The sequence below is a fragment of the Pyrenophora tritici-repentis genome (genome assembly GCF_003171515.1).
Source record: "Pyrenophora tritici-repentis strain M4 chromosome Unknown M4_contig_00025, whole genome shotgun sequence".
NCBI lineage: Eukaryota > Fungi > Ascomycota > Dothideomycetes > Pleosporales > Pleosporaceae > Pyrenophora > Pyrenophora tritici-repentis.
The window spans coordinates 1-21,466 of record NW_027093988.1 but is presented as its reverse complement, the minus strand read 5'-3'; the positions used below and the strand labels follow the sequence as shown (position 1 = coordinate 21,466).

The window sequence follows — 21,466 nt, the reverse complement described above, 5'->3', positions numbered from 1 at the left end:
CTAGGCCTCTTCGTCCAGTTCATGAAGAAACAATTCAACATCACAGTCAAAGTCATCGAGACTGACAACGAGATCGTTACCGTCAAACAAGAGGTCGAAAAATGGTGCACGTCCCTATCAATCAAACTCGAGCCCTCCGCTCCAGATACTCAAGCTCAAAACGGAGGAGCCGAGCGCTCAGGGGGTGTTATAAAAGAAAAGGCACGCGCAATTCGACTGGATGCAAACCTTCCATGGGAACTCTGGCCAGAAACTACCAGAGCGGCGGTATACCTATACAATCGAACGCCAAATTACCCAAACAATTGGAAGACACCATACGAAATATTCTTTACACGCGCAGCTGCCATCAACGGCATAGTCACCGGACCTCGAAAACCAAATCAAGCTCACCTAAAAGCATATGGGTGTAAGGCTTTCGCAATGACAGACGACACCCACAGAGGAAAGTCCAGGCTACAGAGACTAGATCCGAAGGCCTGGATTGGATACCTAGTGGGATACCAGTCAACGAACATTTACCGCATATGGATCCCATCCATGGCAAAGGTAATCAGCACTCGCGACGTAGTGTTTGACGAAGACACAATCTTCAACGGCAAGACTGAGGACCTGATGGACAATCTCATGCACAACACCCTAGAGGAAATCGCAACTTGGGTGAGAACAGTCGAACTCCCAGGTACTCAGAGCCAACAACCAGAAACCGAGACGTTCTACGAGGACGATACGACGCAGGAAGAGAGCCCGCGCACTCAGAAAACCAGATACCACCAAGGAAGGAAGGTGGTAGAGGCATATCTAACCCCGCCACCAACTCCTCCACCTGTGGCCTTGCTAGTTCAAGGAGAGGTGAACAACGAGGATATGACGAACATGTCCAACCAATCAACATCAATGACCAGTCCATGGGCAGCCGCATTCATGGCCGGCACCGAATCAGGACACATTGGTCAACACGAAGGAAAGCCAATCGATAAGGCTCAGGTGAAGAGACTGCTATCCAAGGGAATCAAGCCCCATCGCAACCAGCTACCGCCACTCCCAACAGCATACTCAAAGCTAGAAGACCATCCACTATACGAAATGTTCAAGGAAGCAGAAAAGACACACCTTCAGAGTCACCAACAAATGAAGTCATGGACTGAGGTCCAAGCATCACCAGTCAAACGAGCAGGGCACCAGATTCTAGACTGTATGTGGGTATACACCTACAAACTCGACAAGCATCACCGCCTCATCAAATGCAAGGCAAGATTGGTGGTAAGGGGAGATCAACAACGCAACATAACCTCCCAAGACACATATGCAGCAACATTGGCAGGACGCTCATTCAGAATGCTCATGGCAATCGCCGCCAAATACGATCTTGAGCTGAAGCAATACGACGTCACTAATGCTTTTGTGCATGCTGCAATCGACAGAGAAATATACATGAGGATGCCAAAAGGATATCAGAAGCCTGGCACTCTACTCAAAGTGCAAAAGGCACTCTACGGGCTCCGGATCTCACCATCACTGTGGCAGAAAGAATTCACCGCAACTCTTGCTTCGATAGGGTTTCAACAAATACCACAGGAGCCATGCTGCATGATCAAGGACGGAGTTATCATCTTCTTCTATGTGGACGATATCATCGTTGCGTACCATTCAAAGCAAGAATCAGAGGCAATGAAGGCCATAAACCGGATCCAAGAAAAATACGCTTGTACGGGAGGAGACGACTTACAGTGGTTTCTCGGCGTAGAGGTCATGCGCAATCGCAAGCAGAAGACCATACAGCTATCTCAAGCTGCATACGTCGACAAAATCAGTCAACTCATCAACCACCAAAATGTAAGGCATGATACGCCAATGTCAGGCATCGAACTCCGACCACGAAAAGGACTCGCAGCACCAGCTGAAGTCAGCAAGTACCAACGCAAGATTGGATCTCTGCTGTTCGCAGCAGTCACCACAAGACCCGACATCGCCTTCGCAACATCGCGCCTCGCTCGGTTCCTAGTCAATCCAAGCATAGAACATCAAGAGGCAGCGGACCGCGTACTACTCTACCTAAGAAAGACAATGAACCTAGCTCTGGAGCTAGGCACAGGTGAAGGTCTTCAAGTAGCAAGTGACGCATCATTTGCAGACAACACCCTGGACAGGAAGAGCTCACAAGGCTACGCCATTAAGCTGTTTGGCGGCCTCATCTCCTGGAGAGCAAGCAAGCAGGATACCGTTACTACTTCAACCACGGAAGCAGAATTACTTGCTCTTTCCCAGGTGGCCAAGGAGGCCATATTCACGTCGCGACTGCTGAGGGAGCTTCGGGTAACTCTGAGCGATCCAACAATCACAATCAAATGCGACAACCAACAGACCATCCGACTAGTCACAGAGGACGTAGCCAAACTTCAAACAAAACTTCGGCACGTTGATATACACAATCACTGGCTACGACAAGAGGTTACCCGAAAGGTGATCAAGGTAGAGTATGTGCCGTCTGACAACATGATCGCAGACGGGTTCACAAAGCCACTGCCAGCCAATAAATGGGCCAGGTTCCTTGATCAACTGGGACTCGTCGAGCGCGAAGAAGCCCCGCTCAGAGAGATTGAGCTTAAGGAGGTGCAAGAGCAACTGGAAGGCCTCATTATGTAGGATCGATCAACCAGTTTATGCAGCTTGCAATATGCCTTCCAAGCTGAGGGGGTGTGTCAGATAGCAGGCGTGTCGAGCCGAAAGTGCCGACACCGCTAGCTAATAATGGGTTAGCGTCTTAGCAGAACAAAACTCTCAGCGCGCACCTTAGAACAGAGAACAAAACAATCAATCATGAACATCCATCACTTTTGTGCAATATCTCATCTAATCTGACAGGAGGAGTACGGCAGTATACAAAGGGGTTTGTCTGTCCGTGAGTATTAGTAGCGCCTTCTGCGATGGTTTGGTGTCTCCGAGCCATTATTAATATTATATTACCTACTAAGCTGTTGATTAGCCATCACGTGAAGCACAACCTGTCATAGTCATGTGAGTGTCGAGGTAGTCGTCATTTCATTGGCATCCGGACGATGTTAGTGCGCAATATGAGGTAAGAGTGAGAAATCTCGGTAGAGCTCTCGTCAAAATCATGTAATGAATAGTACTTCAGTTTGGTCCGAGAACGTGATGTTAGTAGAAAGCGCGGTTTCTCCCTTACCCGCGGAGTGACACGTCTTCTTCCCTTCTGTGTTTCTTCATCTTGAACCTCAAGATATCTCATTTATTTGACTAAAAAATATGCTAACATGACGCTTTGCGTTCTGAGCAACGATGCCATTGTTTGTCGTTGATGATGGCACAATGACTAAGCCCATACTAGCATGATTGTATCGGCTCAAGCTCCTCGGAACACCTCCTGTATCCCCCCAAACTTCATCATCGCCATCTCGCAAACTCGTTCCAAACCAGATCTACAGAGTCGACAATGCGTGATTAGATGCCGAAACAATATGCGGGGGAATGTGTCCAGCCGTGGGACATGGAAAAGATAGATTTGGCCGTTGGATAGCGCAACGGTGTGGGATTGGCGTCTTGAACGTCGCCCCGCTGTAGCGACGTCATTGTCCAAGAACGCGGCTTGTGTCGCGTGTGAGACAGCAGCGATGGCAATGGTAGGATCCGCTTCCCTGGCCCCGTACTTAAGGCCCAGTTGAGCATTCATCGTCGTCCAAGAACACTAGTGTACCGATTCGCATCATCCACCACACAGCCGCCCTTCTAGCACACCATACTCGACGTTGATCTTCTCACCATGGGTATTTCCGTTTCTGAACTCCTTCCACCATTCACGGGTGCGATACAGGCTTCGATTTCAATTCTCTTGACGATCGGATTTGGCGTTGCTGCAGCGCAATGTAATCTGTTGTCGCCGAGCTCGGCAAAAGAGGTGTCGAAGCTATGCGTTCGCATGTTTCTACCTGCATTGTTAATATATAAGATCGGATCAAACTTGCATCAAGATACCGGAGTTCGATATGTACCTATCTTGAGTAAGTTCATTGCGCTCTTGGATATTCAGGGGGCACGGTACTTACAAAGAAAACCAGTATGGTCAATATCGTATCCGCTCTTCTCCATCCTCATCGGTCGCCTCCTTACGCGCTTCTTCAAGCTCCCAAACTGGGTAGCGCCAGCCGTAGCTTTCAACAATACAACCTCGCTACCGCTTCTTCTTATACAATCGCTGAAACAGACGCATATTCTCGATTCGATACTGATCAATGGAGAGTCGGCAAGCGCAGCAATGTATCGTGCCGAGTCATACTTTTTGGTGAACGCCATGATCAACGATTCGCTTACTTTTGCGCTTGGGCCTAGGCTGCTGAGACCAGGTGACGAGGACGTACCTGACGACCATGAGGGAGATAATGACACGGACGGACATGATGAACAAGCGGTTGGTGAAAGCGGTGATATCGAGCGTGGACCGGACGGGATTGTGAATGAGGAGACTTCGCTCCTTCCACATCGAATTGTCAAAGCTACCAATGGTATTGAAAAGAAGGGGTATCTTAAGACGCGGGACTGGTACAACGGCTTGCCGCCTTGGCTCCAGGAGGTACTCGACATCACATGGCAGTTTGCTAATGCACCCCTATTGGGTGCTGTCGTTGGCACTATCATTGGTCTAACCCCAGCTCTCCATCGCCTCTTTTTCAATCCTAGCCATGAAGGTGGTTATTTCAACGCTTGGCTTACCACATCCATCAAGAATGTAGGCGAGCTTTTCGCATCCATGCAAATTATCGTTGTCGGGGTAAAACTCAGCACGAGTATGTTACGCATGAAGCGCGGTGAGGATAGCGGCGATGTGCACAAGTCTAGCTTGGTACTAGTCGGCTTGTTGAGATTCGTGATTTGGCCTTTGTACGTATTGTGCTAAACAGCTGAGCATCTCATATGTTAACATTTATCAGGATAAGTATCCCGCTTATCTGGGCAATTGCGTCTAAGACCAAGTTGCTAGATACTGATCCGATGCTCTGGTTTACGATGATGCTGATGCCGACTGGACCGCCGGCAATGATATTGGTCGCCTTGACGGATGTGACGGGCGCAGCGGAGACCATGAAGATGACTGTCGCGAAATTCCTGACTGTAAGTACATGGGCATCTTGGGTCGTACTACCCAGACTAACATGCAATAGATCAGTTACGCAATTACACCCATGATTTGTTTCGCTGTAGTTGGGGCTTTGAAGGCTACCGAAGCCGCAATGAAACAATAGCGTTGGAAAATGAATGGATTCGGGATGTCTTATAACCTTTACCTCCAAATTGACCTCTCAGATACAGTACATTTTTGGAAGGGCTCACTATCACCAAGGCCAGGGTCGATACTTTCTCCTTTGGGGAGCCCGCATCGCTCCTTCCTATATAGGCTAAATACCGTTCGCTAAAGTGGGGCAACTATTAGCACAGCAGGTATACAAGTACCTGCAGAACCCCAGTTCTTTTTCTCGTGACTTGTCCAAGGGTCACCCCAACATTGATTTCATGATTCACGATGCAGCTACTCGCAGTCTTGGTATCCGTTACTTCGCTCGTAGTTGCCTATCCCAAGCTTCCGCACAGGCCTCTCTCATGGACCCTCACGCCAACAAACAGCACGAGTCAATTCCGCGGACTTTCACCCATCTCTGAGGACGTTGTTTGGGTATCAGGCACTGCCGGTACCGTACTCCGCAGCACCAACGCCGGCCTTTCATGGACCAACGTCTCTCCGCCCTTGGCGTCCGAAAACGCCTCAAACTTCGAGTTCCGCGATATCCAAGCTTTCTCCGCTTCCGCAGCCGTCATTCTGTCCATTGGCGAGGGAAACCTATCGCGCATCTACCAGACTTCCGATGGCGGCGTCAATTGGAAAAACACATTTGTCAATGATAATGCAGCTGCATTCTACGACTGCATGGCTTTTGAGAAGAGAATGGGGCGACAGGGCCACGGCGTCGCTATGAGCGACCCTGTAGATGGAAAATTCCGTTTACTCGAGACATGGGACGGTGGGGCGCACTGGTCAGTCGTTTCCAATAGTAGCATGCCCGCAGCACTACCGGGGGAGTTTGGCTTTGCAGCGAGTGGCACGTGCGTTGAGGCTGCGGCGGGCCGGTGGTATGTCACTACAGGCGGAGTGGATCCTGGACGTATCTTCTACACCACCACCACGTCGGATGGCGTGAGTGGCGGGTGGAACGTTTCGGACTCGAGGATTGCCGGAGGCGCCGCGGCAGGCGTCTTCTCCGTGAGGTTCCGTGATGCTTGGCATGGTGTTGCTGTGGGCGGAGACTTTGAAAAGCCGAATGCCAATAATGCCTCGGCGTCTTGGTCGAACGATGGTGGGGTTACTTGGAATAGGGCATCGTCTTTTCCGGCCGGTTATCGTTCGGGTGCTAGTTGGGTTCCGGGCAGGCGGCAGATGGCAGTTGCAGTCGGGACGAGTGGGAGCGACTTCACTGTTGATGGGGGAGGAATTGGATGGGTATTGGCAATGGGACATTTGATGCTGTAGAGTGTGTTTCAAAGGACGTCTGCTGGGCTAGTGGATCGGGTGGGAGAGTTGCAAGGTTGGATGTGAGTGGACTTTGAAACGTTAAATTTTTGTATACTCGCAATATGGTATTAAATTACATAAAAAAAGATTGGTACTTGTTAGAATCAACCAAAGCATTCGTTCATCCCCCTGTCATGACTGGCTATATCTAGGCATATATATAGCAAAACGGCCCGTCGAGGGTGTTCATAGCTTCCCGCACAGTAATGTTGGGTGCACCAACATAATCACCCAAAGAGATGATATCGTCGAGCGTGCCATTCCGCCCACCACCGCCCAGCAAAGTTTGACCAGCGATGGCATACTGTCTGCTCTCAATGTCAAAGTTTTGCCACGTCCACCACACCCTATCAATCATTCCGTGATGCAGGAAGAAAGTCGGATCTGCAGGAGAGTTGTAGATATCCGAGCCAGCGTCTCCACCAATCTGGTAGTGGCCAGCAGCGTGTACGCCCATGAGACCTTGCTCAAATCGACCCTGGCAGTCGTCCTGGAAATTGGCAATGTCTTTGTTCCCCTTGATGAGAGAAGAGACCTCAAAGTCATTGGTCGCGTTGGCAGCTACCCTATTGATGTCGCGACGAAGGCAGCGCGGGTTATAGCCCATGCCATCGGCTTGCGGGTTTGGCTTTAGATACTCGTTCATCAGGGATCCACGCGGGCCCATGTTGATCGTCCAGCTGCAAAGGCATGTTAGATAACAAATTCGCCGCATGCAGCGTGTTGTGCCTTAGGAAGAAAACTTACTCCTTGAAAGGACCAGAGGTAACACAGCCACCTCCGGAACCAGGATAGAGGCGAACTTGGCACCCTTCCGTAGTCGACCCGATACACGAGTAATTCCTCCCCGGGAGGTACGATCCATCTCCGGACAAGCTGGTGTCGCTGCCATCCAGCAATGGGCCGCTCGTGGGGTCGTGCGCATAGTGAGCCCAGTTCCAGTATGGTAGGTGACCCTTGTAGCCGCATTCCTCGCGAAGCATCTTTCCAAACGCCCAAACGTAATACCGATGCCAGGCCAGGAAGTTTGCTGTTCCGTGAATAGTATGAACTTGCTGAATGTGAGTCACGACAAGATCGTCGAGTCGACTCTTTGCGCCAGGCGCAATGGAAGCAGGAGTTTTTGACGGCAATTTGGCAAGACAGTGAACGGCATCGATATAGTCCAGTTTCTCGGCCCGAGGCAATGATCCCCTTTGGTAATGTTAGGAATTGCTGTTTCCCTTGATGACAGTGTATGTCGTGGCTTTGCTTACCATTCCTTTCGCACAAGCAGTGATCGGAATGGTCTGGTCTGGTCTGGTCTGAGGGTACAGACCAGACCAGACCAGGTGCTTACATAAGGACCGGTCCGACCAGACCGGTCCGACCAACAAGACCGCCAAGAATGAGGCTGAAGCAAAGAAGGAAGCCGAGGAAATGTGTTTTACTACTGACTGTCAATCTAGTCGTCTTCGTTCTCACTATCCTCGATATCGCTGTTCCCCTCAGCTTGGGGCTTTCCATACCAGGCCCGGAGACACTCGCACGCTTCTATAATATCTGCCTTCAGCCTACCACGGCGATCGACGATAGTAAGCTTCGCGCTACTAAAAAGACGTTCGCATTCATCCGACATAGGCGAGATCGCAAACATGTCTAGAGCGAAGCGAGCGAGATCTCGTTGGGAGTCGTAGCGAGATAGCCAGTACGCAATAGCCTCATTGCAACCTGCCTCTTCGTTATGAAGCCGGTCAGTAGAGATGTATTGTTCATACAAATCAGTTGTAGAAACTGGAGCGTCTATTCGAATGCGCTTATGTTCCCGCTGGCGATCAAATGCTGGGTCAGGATCTCTCTCCTTCCTGGCTGGTGGTGGCAGCATCTCGACAGGGTACCTTCCCTTATACTCTGTCTCCCAGAGATGCTTCACCGCTAATTGTGCGTTTTCAAACCACCTCTTCTTCTCTTCGTCGCCATGAAGAACCCACTCTTGCCTGAACCATCCCCACTTGCGATATGGATCAAGGATTTGAGCCGCATAATATGCCGGTGGAAGGTCAGTATCTTCAGGGAATCGATTTTGCCAATTCAGCTGCTGATTGTTATAGTACTCAACGCACTTTAACCAAGCAGCATCAGCGCAGCCTTGAAGGTACTTCCATGTAAAGTTGTTATCGTCCTCAGTGTGGATGTCGTGGTAGTGATCCTTCGTCTCGCTTATCTCCCGGAGAAGGCAGTCCAAAGTTGAAAACCAGTCCGCAAGTGACGTCTTCTTACCTTCAGAAAGCAAAGTTGCAGCATAGAAGTCTTTGAGAGCGAGTTCAATCTTTTCAAGCTCAAACCAGTGCTGTCCATCAAGCTTAAAGTTCGCGATCCCTACGGAGCCCTTTCCAGGTACATGACGAGCCGAGAAGAGCTCTAAACGTTCTCGAACATTTAATGCACGTGTAATCGAATAAAACCATGAGTTCCAGCGGGTCGAGTTGTTCTGGATAAGCTCAAGCCCGTCGAATTGCGAAAGATCTCCGCCGATAATAATTGTAGCAAACTCCTCACGCCGTTGTGGAGTAAGCCTGATGTATCGCACCAGGTTGTGAAGACGACCCAAACATCCGAACTTCTTCCAGAGCTCTTCCACCTTCGTATAGTCGCCACGTTGATGATGCTTCTCCAGCTTCGCAAGATACTTCTCACAGTTTCGCCCCATAAGGAACGCCTGGCAACAGAGGTTGATGACATGGCCCAAGCAACGCAGCCGGCGATGACGACGTTGTTTTGACTTCATCCATGGGCAGAGATCCTTGAGTATAAACTCAACAGCGGTATCATTTGCCGAGGCATTATCCAGCATAAAGTATCCAATCTGATCTCCGCTAATGTCGTATTCTTCCAGCAATTCAAGGACCACCGATCCAAGATTCTCTCCAGTATGTTCGCCGTATATACGTCGCATACCTAAAGCGGTAACACGTCGCATGCCGGTAGTATCAATCCACATAGCGACGACGCCTAGGATAGCGTAAGGGTTTGGTGAAGTCCAGAGATCAAAGGAGATAGAGATCCTACTCCGTGAATGGTGTAGGTCCTCCCTAAGCTGTTGCTTCTTCGATATGAATGCATTCATTACCCAGCTTCGGATAGTCTTCGCAGCCTTCGGGAGGTGGTTGAGTAGTGCCGGATTTAAAAAGAGGAGTAGTTCACGAAAGTACTGGTTCTCTAATTGAAAGAAGGCGATATGGCAGTACACAATCCAACGAATTAGAAGCTCTTTAAACTTCTCTACTGACTCCTTCTAGAAAAAGGTGCTGGAAGCAGCCCCATCCTTTTGCTGGTCGATTATAGACTTCCGTACAGAACCCTTTCGCTTGATGCCACTCTGGGGATCAATCTGGTGCTTCTGTTCCAGGTGATTCCGGATCCTAGAAGTGCCATTGATGACAAACAACTCTTGCTTGCTCTTCCCAACCCTGCACTCATGGCAGTAATACACCTCTTTCTTATCGCTATCTCGAATGTATTGGAGTCCGTACTTCCAGATGTGTGATGTACCTTGACGGAAATCCTTCCTTGCAATTATTGCACGTTTCACGTACGTGATACCGCCCTGCACGAACTCATCTGGAGATTCGTGATATTGAATAGGAGTGGGTGATAGTATAGGGGTGGGTGATGACGTGGGGATAGGAGATGGAGTAAGAGACGTTAAATCTAGTCTTATAATATTCGATGGGGACGGTGAGGTTGGTGTTGAAGGCTCCATAACAATAGTATATAAGTAGGTTGTTAAGGACTTGATTGTTCTATGTAAGTAGAAGACTTACCTTGATCTTAATGACTCATATTGTGCTAAATTTTCTGGCTAGATTAGTCTAAGATCTAGTCACGTGGACCTATTTATAGCCGGACCGGTCCGATCATCTAGACCGGTCCGACCACGGTCTCAAAAAATCGCCAGACCAGACCAAGTCTTGGCGGTCTAGACCAGACCAAGACCAAGTCAGACCAGACCATTCCGATCACTGAGTTGGGCTCTGGTGCGCGGGTCGTTTACTGGCCGCATTCAATGTTGAGTTGACATCGTGACGAGGTGAGACAGTAAGCCGCTCTTGGAGGATTTACCTGGTAAAAAGTTGGATAGATGGATGTGTTGTTTTGCCCTCCCATGGCACGTTCTGTCGACCGCCAAGACAGTAGGAGCCTGCGCCGTCCCCGACGCTATCCTCAATGGGCCGGCCGGCAACTACCACCCACGAACGCTGTCTTCTCCACAAACGTTTCATCCCATCCATGATGCGCCGGACGCTTAGGAGATCCTGTGATCGTTGCGCAAAAGCAAAGGCAAGCTGCGATCTTCGCGTGCCGTGCACACGATGTCTGAAGAGGAAGGCTACCGACTGTGTCTACGCGAATGAGCCGCTAACGTCCACGTCCACCGGGCCGAATTCGACTACCTACTCAGGAAAGGCTGCCAATGATGGCAGTATTGCTTTACCGTTTGATATGTTTCAGGAGACTATAGTAAGCAATTCTTTCGATCCGTTTGACTCGTATCCGAACACGAGACTACCGCGAGCCTATGTACAGCAACTTATGCAACATTGTAAGTGCTCCCGAATGTAAGACAACCTATTTTAGCTTAGACAAATACTACTAGTCCTCTCGGATATCACGTTTCAATACTACCCGTTGGATCCGGACATGTCATCCAACCCGTTCGTCGTGTCATGGTGGCCACTCGCGCTCGGTGACCCAGCTTTATTCCATGTCTCTCTCCAAACTGCCTGTTTGGATCTGGAGTTGAAGGCCCAGAGGGGTTTCTTGAACTCGGAAATCCTGATGAATGACTCTGTATCATTGGTGAGACAGCGCGTAGAGAATCCGTTGCTGCGATACAAAGACGAGACCATGGATTCCGTAGTCACCCTGGCCGCTATCGAGGTATGTCCTCTTGTTTAGAGCTCGAGAGGACTTTGCAAAATTGGCTGACTCATCATGTCAGTATGGCAAACGTCACATCGATGCCGCCAAAATGCATATTGATGGTGTCAAGGGAATGGTGCAATCCAGAGGAGGTATACAGCTATTGAAACTCACTAGTCCACTCACAGCGCGCATGGTGTCTTGGTATGTATCCTCCATGAGAAGGTTGAGGTTCCCTTAGCTGCTAACATTATATGATAGGGTATTATTGATACTCACACAAATTCCGCAATTCGACGTGCAAGATGATTTTAGTGTTGGAGACGCGATAGCTCCCATTCCACAGTGGCTTGAAGCAACGACTTCCCAGGATCAAATTCCGCCATATCTGGTCGATCTGCAACTTGACCCTCTAGTAGGAGGCGTATTCTTTCGGCTCCGCAATCTGTTTCGCCAGCACCACTTGTCGACAACCGATCTTCACGACCTCACTTGTTTTGTGTTGCACAAACTTCTTCTTCCGTCTTCAACAGCAGATCTACGCTCTCCTAACATATTGGAGACCTCTCAATGTGTTCGGCACGCATACATGGGCAGCTTAACGCGTTTGCGTAAAACGTTTTAGCTTAAAACGTTTTAAAACGCTTTAACAGCTTAAACTGTTCACGCGTTTAAGAAAATCCTTAAACGCGTGAACGATTTAAAAACGCTATAAGAGGCTTGGCGCCAAGCACCCCACCTTTGCATCTCAAAAACTCTGCAACCACTCCCACTAACCTGAAATCTCAACAAATCCATTATCTATAGCATCTATTATCGTTATGTCATCGAATACCTTGTCAGCAAGTGCGATATCAACGCCACCGTCGCGAAGACCCGCAACGCCGCCACACTTTGACGCTGTTATACGAACCGAAACTGTCTGTAACACCAGCAATGCAAAGCGCCAGCGTTTGAAAAAGCAGTATGTGTGCAAACGCTGTCGCTCATGGTTTAGCAGTCACCGAGTAAACTCTATCCACCATGTTCTAGCATATCATACAACGTCAGAGTCTTCTCAGCCCTCGCAAACTTCTTCTTCGTCGTCGCAACCAGCTATCACTTCAGTGTTTAGGACTGTCTCTGATCAGACAATTATCCGCAACGCCTTCAATGAACAAGGGTATCGCGATGCGCTTGTCGGTCTTCTGACTCGACGTCGAATAGCCTTTTCATCAATCGAATGGTCTGAAATGAGGGATCTAGCGCTTGCTTGCAATCCATTTATTGAAGACCAGCTTATCACAAGTCGACGTACAGCCGTACGTCTTATCGCCTCGAATTATCAGCTTTATAAAGGCCATGTAATTAAAGGCAGCTTATCGACGGCTGTGAGTCCTATCCACATATCAACCGATCTCTGGACATCACCGTTCCGTTCATCTCTCCTTGCTGTATGCGCACAGTGGGTCGATCACGAATATAAGCTTCAGAAGGCTCTTTTAGGACTGCCAGAATGTCGTTACAGCCACTCTGGAGAACAGCAAGCGCACTTACTTCTTCAAACCCTCGAGGAATATGGGATACAGTCTAGAGTTGGCTGGCATACGGGTGATAACGCAACATCTAACGATACCTGTTTGGAGCATCTTGAAACCCTCCTTCGAACTAAGCACAACGTAAGCATGGCTTTTAATATAAAAATCGGCCTTCGCTGCTTAAGTTACGCGATGGTGCTAATATTAACAAGGTTAAATTTACTGCTAAAGAGCGCCGTATCCGATGTATCGGTCATATTATCAATTTATCCTTGCAGGCATTCCTGCTTGCATCCTCTAAGGAGGCTCTTACCGCTGCTCTCGACGCCGTAACGGATGTTATGGGGGAAGAGCTTCTCGCAGAGTTGTCAGATAGCAGGCGTGTCGAGCCGAAAGTGCCGACACCGCTAGCTAATAACGGGTTAGCGTCTTAGCAGAACAAAACTCTCAGCGCGCACCTTAGAACAGAGACAAGAACAAATAAATCATAAACATCCATCACTTTTGTGCAATATCTTATCTAATCTGACAATTAAGAGTCTCACTGCCTCTATAAAGAGCAACGAACACGCAATAATGACGATAAACCAGAACCAGAGGGACGCGACAGTTATCCTAACCGACTCGAGCAAATGGATCCCCTGGTACCGCCAAATCAAGATGCAATGCGAAGCCCTAGAGATCTGGGACATTGTAGATCCAGCGGGCAACACACAGCCTCGTACAAAGCCGACCGAACCTCTCCCTCCACTCGTATCCGACTATGAACCAGCCGCTGCTCTGAGAAATACATCATCAGCTCCATCCTCCTCTACACGAACCGCGAGAGCCAATGCCCGAGCGCCTACACAAGATACAGTTGACATAGTCAACCCTGCTGTTCAAACTCCAGCCATACCAGCTCGATACTCAGAACTCTCAGCGGAGGGGAAGGAGGCATACGATGGGGACTCAAGGGAATTCAAGATGGTTTTTGAATCATACAAAATACGCGAACGAAACTATCGAGACGAACGCACAAACATTGCGGCAATGATCAGACACCTGAATGCAACAGTTAGCCCACACCTCCAAGTGAGCTGCTTTGAGGAACATGGAACTCTCCGCACCTGGATCACAAACCTCCAGGTAGCAGTTGGAGTAGACCTCGACGATGAGATCAGAAGGGTACGAGAGAGGTACCACGATTCCTTGAGACCTATGAGAAGCCCGCAAAATTGGGAATCATGGCTCAGCGAATACGACCAAGCTGCAACTCGCGCCGAAGCCCTAAAGATAGGGGACGTGATACAAAGCAAGCTGGTTGTGGACGACTTCCTAAAAGCAGTCTCTAAGATTGCCCCAGCATGGATGGCAACATTCACTGGAGCGGGAAGCGACCGGAACAATATAGAAAGAAGGCAGATGATGAAACTCTTCCGCGAACATATGAGCCTAGCTCACCCAACACGAGGCAAATCAAGAAGTGCCTTTATGACGGGTGAAGCAGCCTACGCGGCGAGCGGTGAATCCGACTCGAACACACAGGGGGACGCCTCAAGTGTGCAAATTAGAGCGCCATCTACCAACCCTAGCCAGGGAAACCAAAGGCAAACAAACAAACGCAAAATGAATGCACCTGGCAACAAGTCCAAGCAATTCCAGAAAAGGAATACAGCAGAAGCTGGCGATATATGTCCTGCTTGTGAACAACGCCATGACATCAGTAGCTGCTACTATGTCAACCCAACTTTGGAGACCCCAGATTGGTTCAAACCGAACAAACACATCACAAAGCTGGTACAGTACAAACTTCAGCATGATGCAGACTTACAAAGAATAATACAGGAAACAAACCTGGAAACGAAGCGACCACGCCTAACTACGGCATCACGATCGATTACACCCTACATCAAGACATCACAAACACCGGACTCAGTCACTGATTGACTAGATGGACGCGAGATCTCGAGGCTGGACGAGGGCATGATGAAAGCGGCATTCAATGCGAGCAATCAAGGATACCCATTAAAGGATGCATTCATCCTGGATTCTGGCTCGACGACGCACATCTGCAACAACCTCTCAAGGCTCGAAGACGTACGCCCGCCTGCGATGGGAGATTACATTTGGGCTGGCAACTCAAGGGTTTGGATACAAGGATACGGAGCAGTCAAGGTGACGGCAGAGGGGGCTCAGGGCAAACAAATTCTACACCTAAGCAATGTTGCCTGGTGCCCAGACTTCCTCTGCAGCCTCGTATCATTCAGGCTGCTCCGAAGACAAGGTATATGGTGGGACAATCGAGGAGACCCGACAAGCCTACGGCGATGGGATGGTTCAACCATTGCCACCTTATCGGAACACTATGGGCAATGGGTTATCGAGCCACCTACTACATCAACTTCAGCCTTTCATGTGCGTATGAATCGAGCCAAACGATCACCACAAAAGGCTACTGCCATACTATGGCACAAACGACTCGGACATCCCGGGCCATCCGCGATCGAGCACCTCGTGCAGCAATCTGAGGGGGTGAGGATCAAGGGCATCACCACCGTGGAGTGTGACGCCTGCGGCAGGTCAAAATCGAAACGACAAATACGCAGGACGCCTAGACTGAACGACGAAGGGCCAGGTGAAAGGGTAGCCATCGACTTCCATGAGTATGAGGACGGCAGTTTCACCAAGGAGAAGAGCCAAATGCTGATCACTTGCCGACGGTCCCGATACACATGGGACTTCTACTTCAAGGACAACAGACCGGCTCGCTCAATCATTCGCCTCCTAGGCCTCTTCGTCCAGTTCATGAAGAAACAATTCAACATCACAGTCAAAGTCATCGAGACTGACAACGAGATCGTTACCGTCAAACAAGAGGTCGAAAAATGGTGCACGTCCCTATCAATCAAACTCGAGCCCTCCGCTCTAGATACTCAAGCTCAAAACGGAGGAGCTGAGCGCTCAGGGGGTGTTATAAAAGAAAAGGCACGCGCAATTCGACTGGATGCAAACCTTCCATGGGAACTCTGGCCAGAAACTACCAGAGCGGCGGTATACCTATACAATCGAACGCCAAATTACCCAAACAATTGGAAGACACCATACGAAATATTCTATACACACGCAGCTGCCATGAACGGCATAGTCACCGGACCTCGAAAACCAAATCAAGCTCACCTAAAAGCATATGGGTGTAAGGCTTTCGCAATGACAGACGACACCCACAGAGGAAAGTCCAGGCTACAGAGACTAGATCCGAAGGCCTGGATTGGATACCTAGTGGGATACCAGTCGACGAACATTTACCGCATATGGATCCCATCTATGGCAAAGGTAATCAGCACTCGCGACGTAGTGTTTGACGAAGAAACAATCTTCAATGGCAAGACTGAGGACCTGATGGACAATCTCATGCACAACACCCTAGAGGAAATCGCAACGTGGGTGAGAACAGTCGAACTCCCAGGTACTCAGAGCCAACAAGCAGAAACCGAGACGTTCTACGAGGACGATACGACGCAGGAAGAGAGCCCGCGCACTCAGAAAACCAGATACCACCAAGGAAGGAAGGTGGTAGAGGCATATCTAACCCCGCCACCAACTCCTCCACCTGTGGCCTTGCTAGTTCAAGGAGAGGTGAACAACGAGGATATGACGAACATGTCCAACCAATCAACATCAATGACCAGTCCATGGGCAGCCGCATTCATGGCCGGCACCGAATCAGGACACATTGGTCAACACGAAGGAAAGTCAATCGACAAGGCTCAGGTGAAGAGACTACTATCCAAGGGAATCAAGCCCCATCGTAACCAGCTACCGCCACTCCCAACAGCATACTCAAAGCTGGAAGACCATCCACTATACGAAATGTTCAAGGAAGCAGAAAAGACACACCTTCGGAGTCACCAACAAATGAAGTCATGGACTGAGGTCCAAGCATCACCAGTCAAACGAGCAGGGCACCAGATCCTAGACTGTATGTGGGTATACACCTACAAACTCGACAAGCATCACCGCCTCATCAAATGCAAGGCAAGATTGGTAGTAAGGGGAGACCAACAACGCAACATCACCTCCCAAGACACATACGCAGCAACATTGGCAGGACGCTCATTCAGAATGCTTATGGCAATCGCCGCCAAATACGATCTTGAGCTGAAACAATACGACGTCACTAATGCTTTTGTGCATGCTGCAATCGACAGAGAAATATACATGAGGATGCCAAAAGGATATCAGAAGCCTGGCACTCTACTCAAAGTGCAAAAGGCACTCTACGGGCTCCGGATCTCACCATTACTGTGGCAGAAAGAATTCACCGCAACTCTTGCTTCGATAGGGTTTCAACAAATACCACAGGAGCCATGCTGCATGATCAAAGACGGAGTTATCATCTTCTTCTATGTGGACGACATCATCGTTGCGTACCGTTCAAAGCAAGAATCAGAGGCCATGAAGGCCATCAACTGGATCCAAGAAAAATACGCTTGTACGGGAGGAGACAACTTACAGTGGTTTCTCGGTGTAGAGGTTATGCGCAATCGCAAGCAGAAGACCATACAGCTATCTCAAGCTGCATACGTCGACAAAATCAGTCAACTCATCAACCACCAAAATGTAAGGCATGATACGCCAATGTCAGGCATCGAACTCCGACCACGAGAAGGACTCGCAGCACCAGCTGAAGTCAACAAGTACCAACGCAAGATTGGATCGCTTCTATTCGCTGCAGTCACAACAAGACCCGACATAGCCTTTGCAACATCACGACTTGCTCGCTTCCTAATCAATCCAAGTACAGAACACCAAGACGCTGCAGACCGTGTGCTCCTGTATCTCAAGAAAACAGAATCCCTAGCCCTCGAACTCGGTAGAGGCGATGGCCTCGAGGTAGCAAGTGACGCGTCGTTTGCAGACAACACACTGGACAGGAAAAGCTCGCAGGGATACGCAATCAAGCTGTTCGGAGGACTCATCGCCTGGAGAGCAAGCAAGCAAGATACTGTGACAACATCAACAACAGAAGCAGAGCTGCTTGCCCTATCACAAGTTGCTAAGGAGGCAATCTTAACGTCGCGGTTGTTAAAAGAGCTTCAGGTAAAGCTAAGCAATCCAATTATCACAATCAAGTGCGACAATACTCAGACGATCCGTCTAGTAAATGAAGACGTTGCCAAATTGCAAACAAAGCTTCGGCACGTTGACATACACAATCACTGGCTACGACAGGAGGTTACCCGAAAGGTGATCAAGGTAGAGTATGTGCCGTCTGACAACATGATCGCAGACGGGTTCACAAAGCCACTGCCAGCCAATAAATGGGCCAGGTTCCTTGATCAACTGGGACTCGTCGAGCGCGAAGAAGCCCCGCTCAGAGAGATTGAGCTCAAGGAGGTGCAAGAGCAACTGGAAGGCCTCATTATGTAGGATCGATCAACCAGTTTATGCAGCTTGCAATATGCCTTCCAAGCTGAGGGGGTGTGTCAGATAGCAGGCGTGTCGAGCCGAAAGTGCCGACACCGCTAGCTAATAACGGGTTAGCGTCTTAGCAGAACAAAACTCTCAGCGCGCACCTTAGAACAGAGACAAGAACAAATAAATCATAAACATCCATCACTTTTGTGCAATATCTTATCTAATCTGACAAGAGTTTTCAAGCGTTCTTACTTCTCGACAGAGAAACCCTAGAGCCCAAGCCCAAGCTGTTCCACAAACCTCACAGAGACAAAGGTTGTCTCGCCGAAGACGCAGCGTTGATAGCCATGGGTCTGTTGATGAGGACTTTTGTGGTATTGAGAACATCTCTACACTACGCAAATTACATCAACTATGTGTCTGGCTGCGCAACTCAAGTATACATGCAGCAGAGTGGGATCGCAAGGTAGGCCTCCGCTTAGGGATTGACAATCAGACTCGGTGGTCTTCATGGTACTCAGTTATGGATCGGGCTATTAAGAAGATGGCTGCAATTAAGGTCTTTATGCACGATAACGAGAAACACCTTAACGAGATCCGTCTTACTTCTGACGACTGGGATATACTACAAAAAGCACATACATTTTTACAACCATTTGCATCAGCAACGCTATACGCGGAGGGAGATAAATCGTCTATCTCTCAATCTCTTTTGATTATGGACTCTCTTTTAGTCCACTATGAGCAGCAAAAGGTAAGCATTAACGTGTTATCCGAACTTTAAGTCTTCGGTTAACAGCTTTATAGATACATTACTCTAAAGATGAAAATGAGGACCTTCGCATGGTTCGATCGATCGAGATGGGCTGGTTCGTACTTGAGAAGTACTACAACATGACTGATCAGGTTCCGGTGTACGCTTCCGCTATTCTTCTAAATCCCGCAAGTAGAGCAGCATATCTCAAGAAGAACTGGCCAGCCGAATGGTACGAACCAGCTATTAACGCTGCTCAAAACTTTTGGGTGAATGAGTTTAAGGACGCTTTGCCTTTAGCTAGCCCTACAGCTTCTCAACAAATGGCTCCTCCTTTAAAGCAACGCGGTGCCGTTCTCGATCAGATTCTACAACAGATGTCAGTTGCGGCGGCAGATCAATCAAACAGCGACGATCTTAAAATTTTCGCAGAAAGTCCAGTAATACAAATCGACTGTAGCCCTCTTGAATGGTGGTGCCGATCGGAGCAACGGCAGCGCTACCCTAGGCTAAGCAACATGGCTATCTCTATTCTTTCTATCGCTGCAGAGTCGTCCGAGCCAGAGAGAACATTCTCAGGTGCAAGAAGAACCTGTTCATGGGATCGGTCGAGGCTCACTTGCAGACTCCGCAACAATCAATCGATCGACATGATTGATTCCTATATAGGTTAAAGAGTTACTTTATTAGGCAGCCTTTAACCTAGATAGGAATCAATCATGCCGATCCGATTGATTGTTGCGGAGTCTGCTCACTTGCGCCAACATTGAGAAGATCGAGTGCATTGGCAGTTGGCTTAGGGAAGGCCACATAAAACCGTGTTCTCTCAACGGAATGGGTCTACCAATGGAACCAGAGCAAGATGACGAAGCAGAGATGATAGGGGATGAGGTAGAGGAGATTCTAGAATGGACATAACCCGGTCTTGGCATGATGTATCTTATATCGTTTTTATATCGTTTATATCGTTAAACGCTTTAACGTTATAAGGATTTTTGCTTAAACGCGTTAACGTTTTAAGGTTTGCCAAAACGATTTAAAAACGATTTGCCCATGTATGTCGGCACGCTACGGCTCTCTACATGCTTAACATCCACGGTACAACCTATTTCTCGCACGCAGAATTACAGTGGAGCTTAGTTTCGAAACTCAGGGATAATATTGAAAGTGTCCCAGGTCTATTCATGATTCACCATAGGCCACTGCTTCTATGGATATTATTTGTCGGCATCGTAGCCTCATACGGAACGCCACATCATCCCTGGTTTACAACAGAAGCAGAACTCTTTGCCAGTTATATGAGTCTGCAGACATGGACGAAACCGCTCTCAGTCTCGAGGAGGTTCTTTGGTTCAAGTCACCGCGCACAGAACACATATTTCGTCAAGCATGGGAAGGGATCATGACCGTGTCGTGATGTCGATTTCCACTGAGAAATATTTTGCCAACAAGAGAGCGATTAAAGACCACAGACCTAAGCGCGCTTTCGAGTACCGTGTGACTTGCGAATTTGTTGTGGTTCAGTGCCCCTCGCAGAACTCGTAGAGCCAAATCTGGGTTAGTTGGAGGCCTGAGTCTCCGGAGACTAGTCCTCTTTCATCGCCTCAAATCGCAGCAACCATTGAACTTCTTGCGCGTACATTTCATCTGCATACGCCAGTACTACTGGTCAACATAGAAGCGAAGTAGAACAAGTCAGCATCCCTCTATCCACACGGGGAAAGAGTTGAGGTAGCTACGAGCGGAGACTAAACCGTTTACAATATGCTCCACTACTGACTTAGCTCATGAATAAGTCATCACGATTATGTAGATAATCAACCATCACATGAACAGGGCTCGGAATCTGAATTTCAGGTAGTATCACGTAACTCGGGGTCATGATCATTAACGTATGCAATACTATTCGCCACTCTTGATTCTGTTTCGCTCTCAATATATCCCGCAATCACCGGGTCACCAGTCTTTTCCGATCATCTTCTCTCGAACCTCTTACAGCCATCTCATTTAGTTCAGTACAGTCCGAGTTGGTAGAAACTTTCGGTTGGCGAACGTATCGCTACTATCCGAGCAGCCATGACTCTCGAGTCCGCTGGGAGTCTTCTCACAGGCTTGACGTAGTCCCCAGGGGTAAGGGCTGACGACTGAGCGTATGGTTGGCATGACTCTGTCGACAAGCGGACGAAGAGCCATCAGATTACCGCATATGCAAGCCGCAAGGGCTTCAATGACCGACCATTTGACGACGTCAACGTTATCCCAAGTGGAGTCATAGGAGTTGGAGAATTCGAGGACGAATTTGAGACGGATTAT

General features: G+C 48.8%; 8 protein-coding genes across 8 annotated transcripts; 6 read left to right on the top strand and 2 right to left on the bottom strand.

The window, feature by feature from the left end:
• Nucleotides 1-21: 21 nt before the first annotated feature.
• Nucleotides 22-2,646, top strand: PtrM4_152720 (uncharacterized protein; the record flags this gene model as incomplete). The annotated part of the gene is made up of 1 exon (XM_066110213.1): nt 22-2,646. The coding sequence occupies one exon, from the start codon at nt 22-24 to the stop codon at nt 2,644-2,646; it is 2,625 nt and encodes an 874-aa protein (XP_065958768.1).
• Nucleotides 2,647-3,781: 1,135 nt separating this feature from the next.
• Nucleotides 3,782-5,258, top strand: PtrM4_152710 (uncharacterized protein; the record flags this gene model as incomplete). Its single annotated transcript, XM_066110212.1, has 4 exons — nt 3,782-4,019; nt 4,077-4,896; nt 4,947-5,127; nt 5,178-5,258. The coding sequence occupies 4 exons, from the start codon at nt 3,782-3,784 to the stop codon at nt 5,256-5,258; spliced, it is 1,320 nt and encodes a 439-aa protein (XP_065958767.1).
• A 278-nt stretch (nt 5,259-5,536) lies between these two features.
• PtrM4_152700 (uncharacterized protein) lies at nt 5,537-6,538 on the top strand (the record flags this gene model as incomplete). Its single annotated transcript, XM_066110211.1, has 1 exon — nt 5,537-6,538. The coding sequence occupies one exon, from the start codon at nt 5,537-5,539 to the stop codon at nt 6,536-6,538; it is 1,002 nt and encodes a 333-aa protein (XP_065958766.1).
• Nucleotides 6,539-6,728: 190 nt separating this feature from the next.
• Nucleotides 6,729-7,563, bottom strand: PtrM4_152690 (tyrosinase central domain protein; the record flags this gene model as incomplete). The annotated part of the gene is made up of 2 exons (XM_066110210.1): nt 6,729-7,260; nt 7,328-7,563. 2 exons carry the CDS (start codon nt 7,561-7,563, stop codon nt 6,729-6,731), a joined length of 768 nt encoding a protein of 255 aa, XP_065958765.1.
• Nucleotides 7,564-8,024: 461 nt separating this feature from the next.
• On the bottom strand, nt 8,025-9,560 carry PtrM4_152680 (uncharacterized protein; the record flags this gene model as incomplete). The annotated part of the gene is made up of 1 exon (XM_066110209.1): nt 8,025-9,560. One exon carries the CDS (start codon nt 9,558-9,560, stop codon nt 8,025-8,027), a length of 1,536 nt encoding a protein of 511 aa, XP_065958764.1.
• Nucleotides 9,561-11,260: 1,700 nt separating this feature from the next.
• On the top strand, nt 11,261-14,928 carry PtrM4_152670 (uncharacterized protein; the record flags this gene model as incomplete). The annotated part of the gene is made up of 6 exons (XM_066110208.1): nt 11,261-11,500; nt 11,562-11,686; nt 11,744-11,897; nt 12,928-13,140; nt 13,212-13,420; nt 13,539-14,928. 6 exons carry the CDS (start codon nt 11,261-11,263, stop codon nt 14,926-14,928), a joined length of 2,331 nt encoding a protein of 776 aa, XP_065958763.1.
• A 39-nt stretch (nt 14,929-14,967) lies between these two features.
• Nucleotides 14,968-18,411, top strand: PtrM4_152660 (uncharacterized protein; the record flags this gene model as incomplete). Its single annotated transcript, XM_066110207.1, has 1 exon — nt 14,968-18,411. One exon carries the CDS (start codon nt 14,968-14,970, stop codon nt 18,409-18,411), a length of 3,444 nt encoding a protein of 1,147 aa, XP_065958762.1.
• Nucleotides 18,412-18,922: 511 nt separating this feature from the next.
• On the top strand, nt 18,923-19,609 carry PtrM4_152650 (uncharacterized protein; the record flags this gene model as incomplete). Its single annotated transcript, XM_066110206.1, has 2 exons — nt 18,923-19,153; nt 19,207-19,609. Coding segments are annotated over 2 exons (634 nt in total), but the record flags the coding sequence as incomplete, so codon positions are not given.
• Between the last annotated feature and the right edge of the window lie 1,857 nt (nt 19,610-21,466).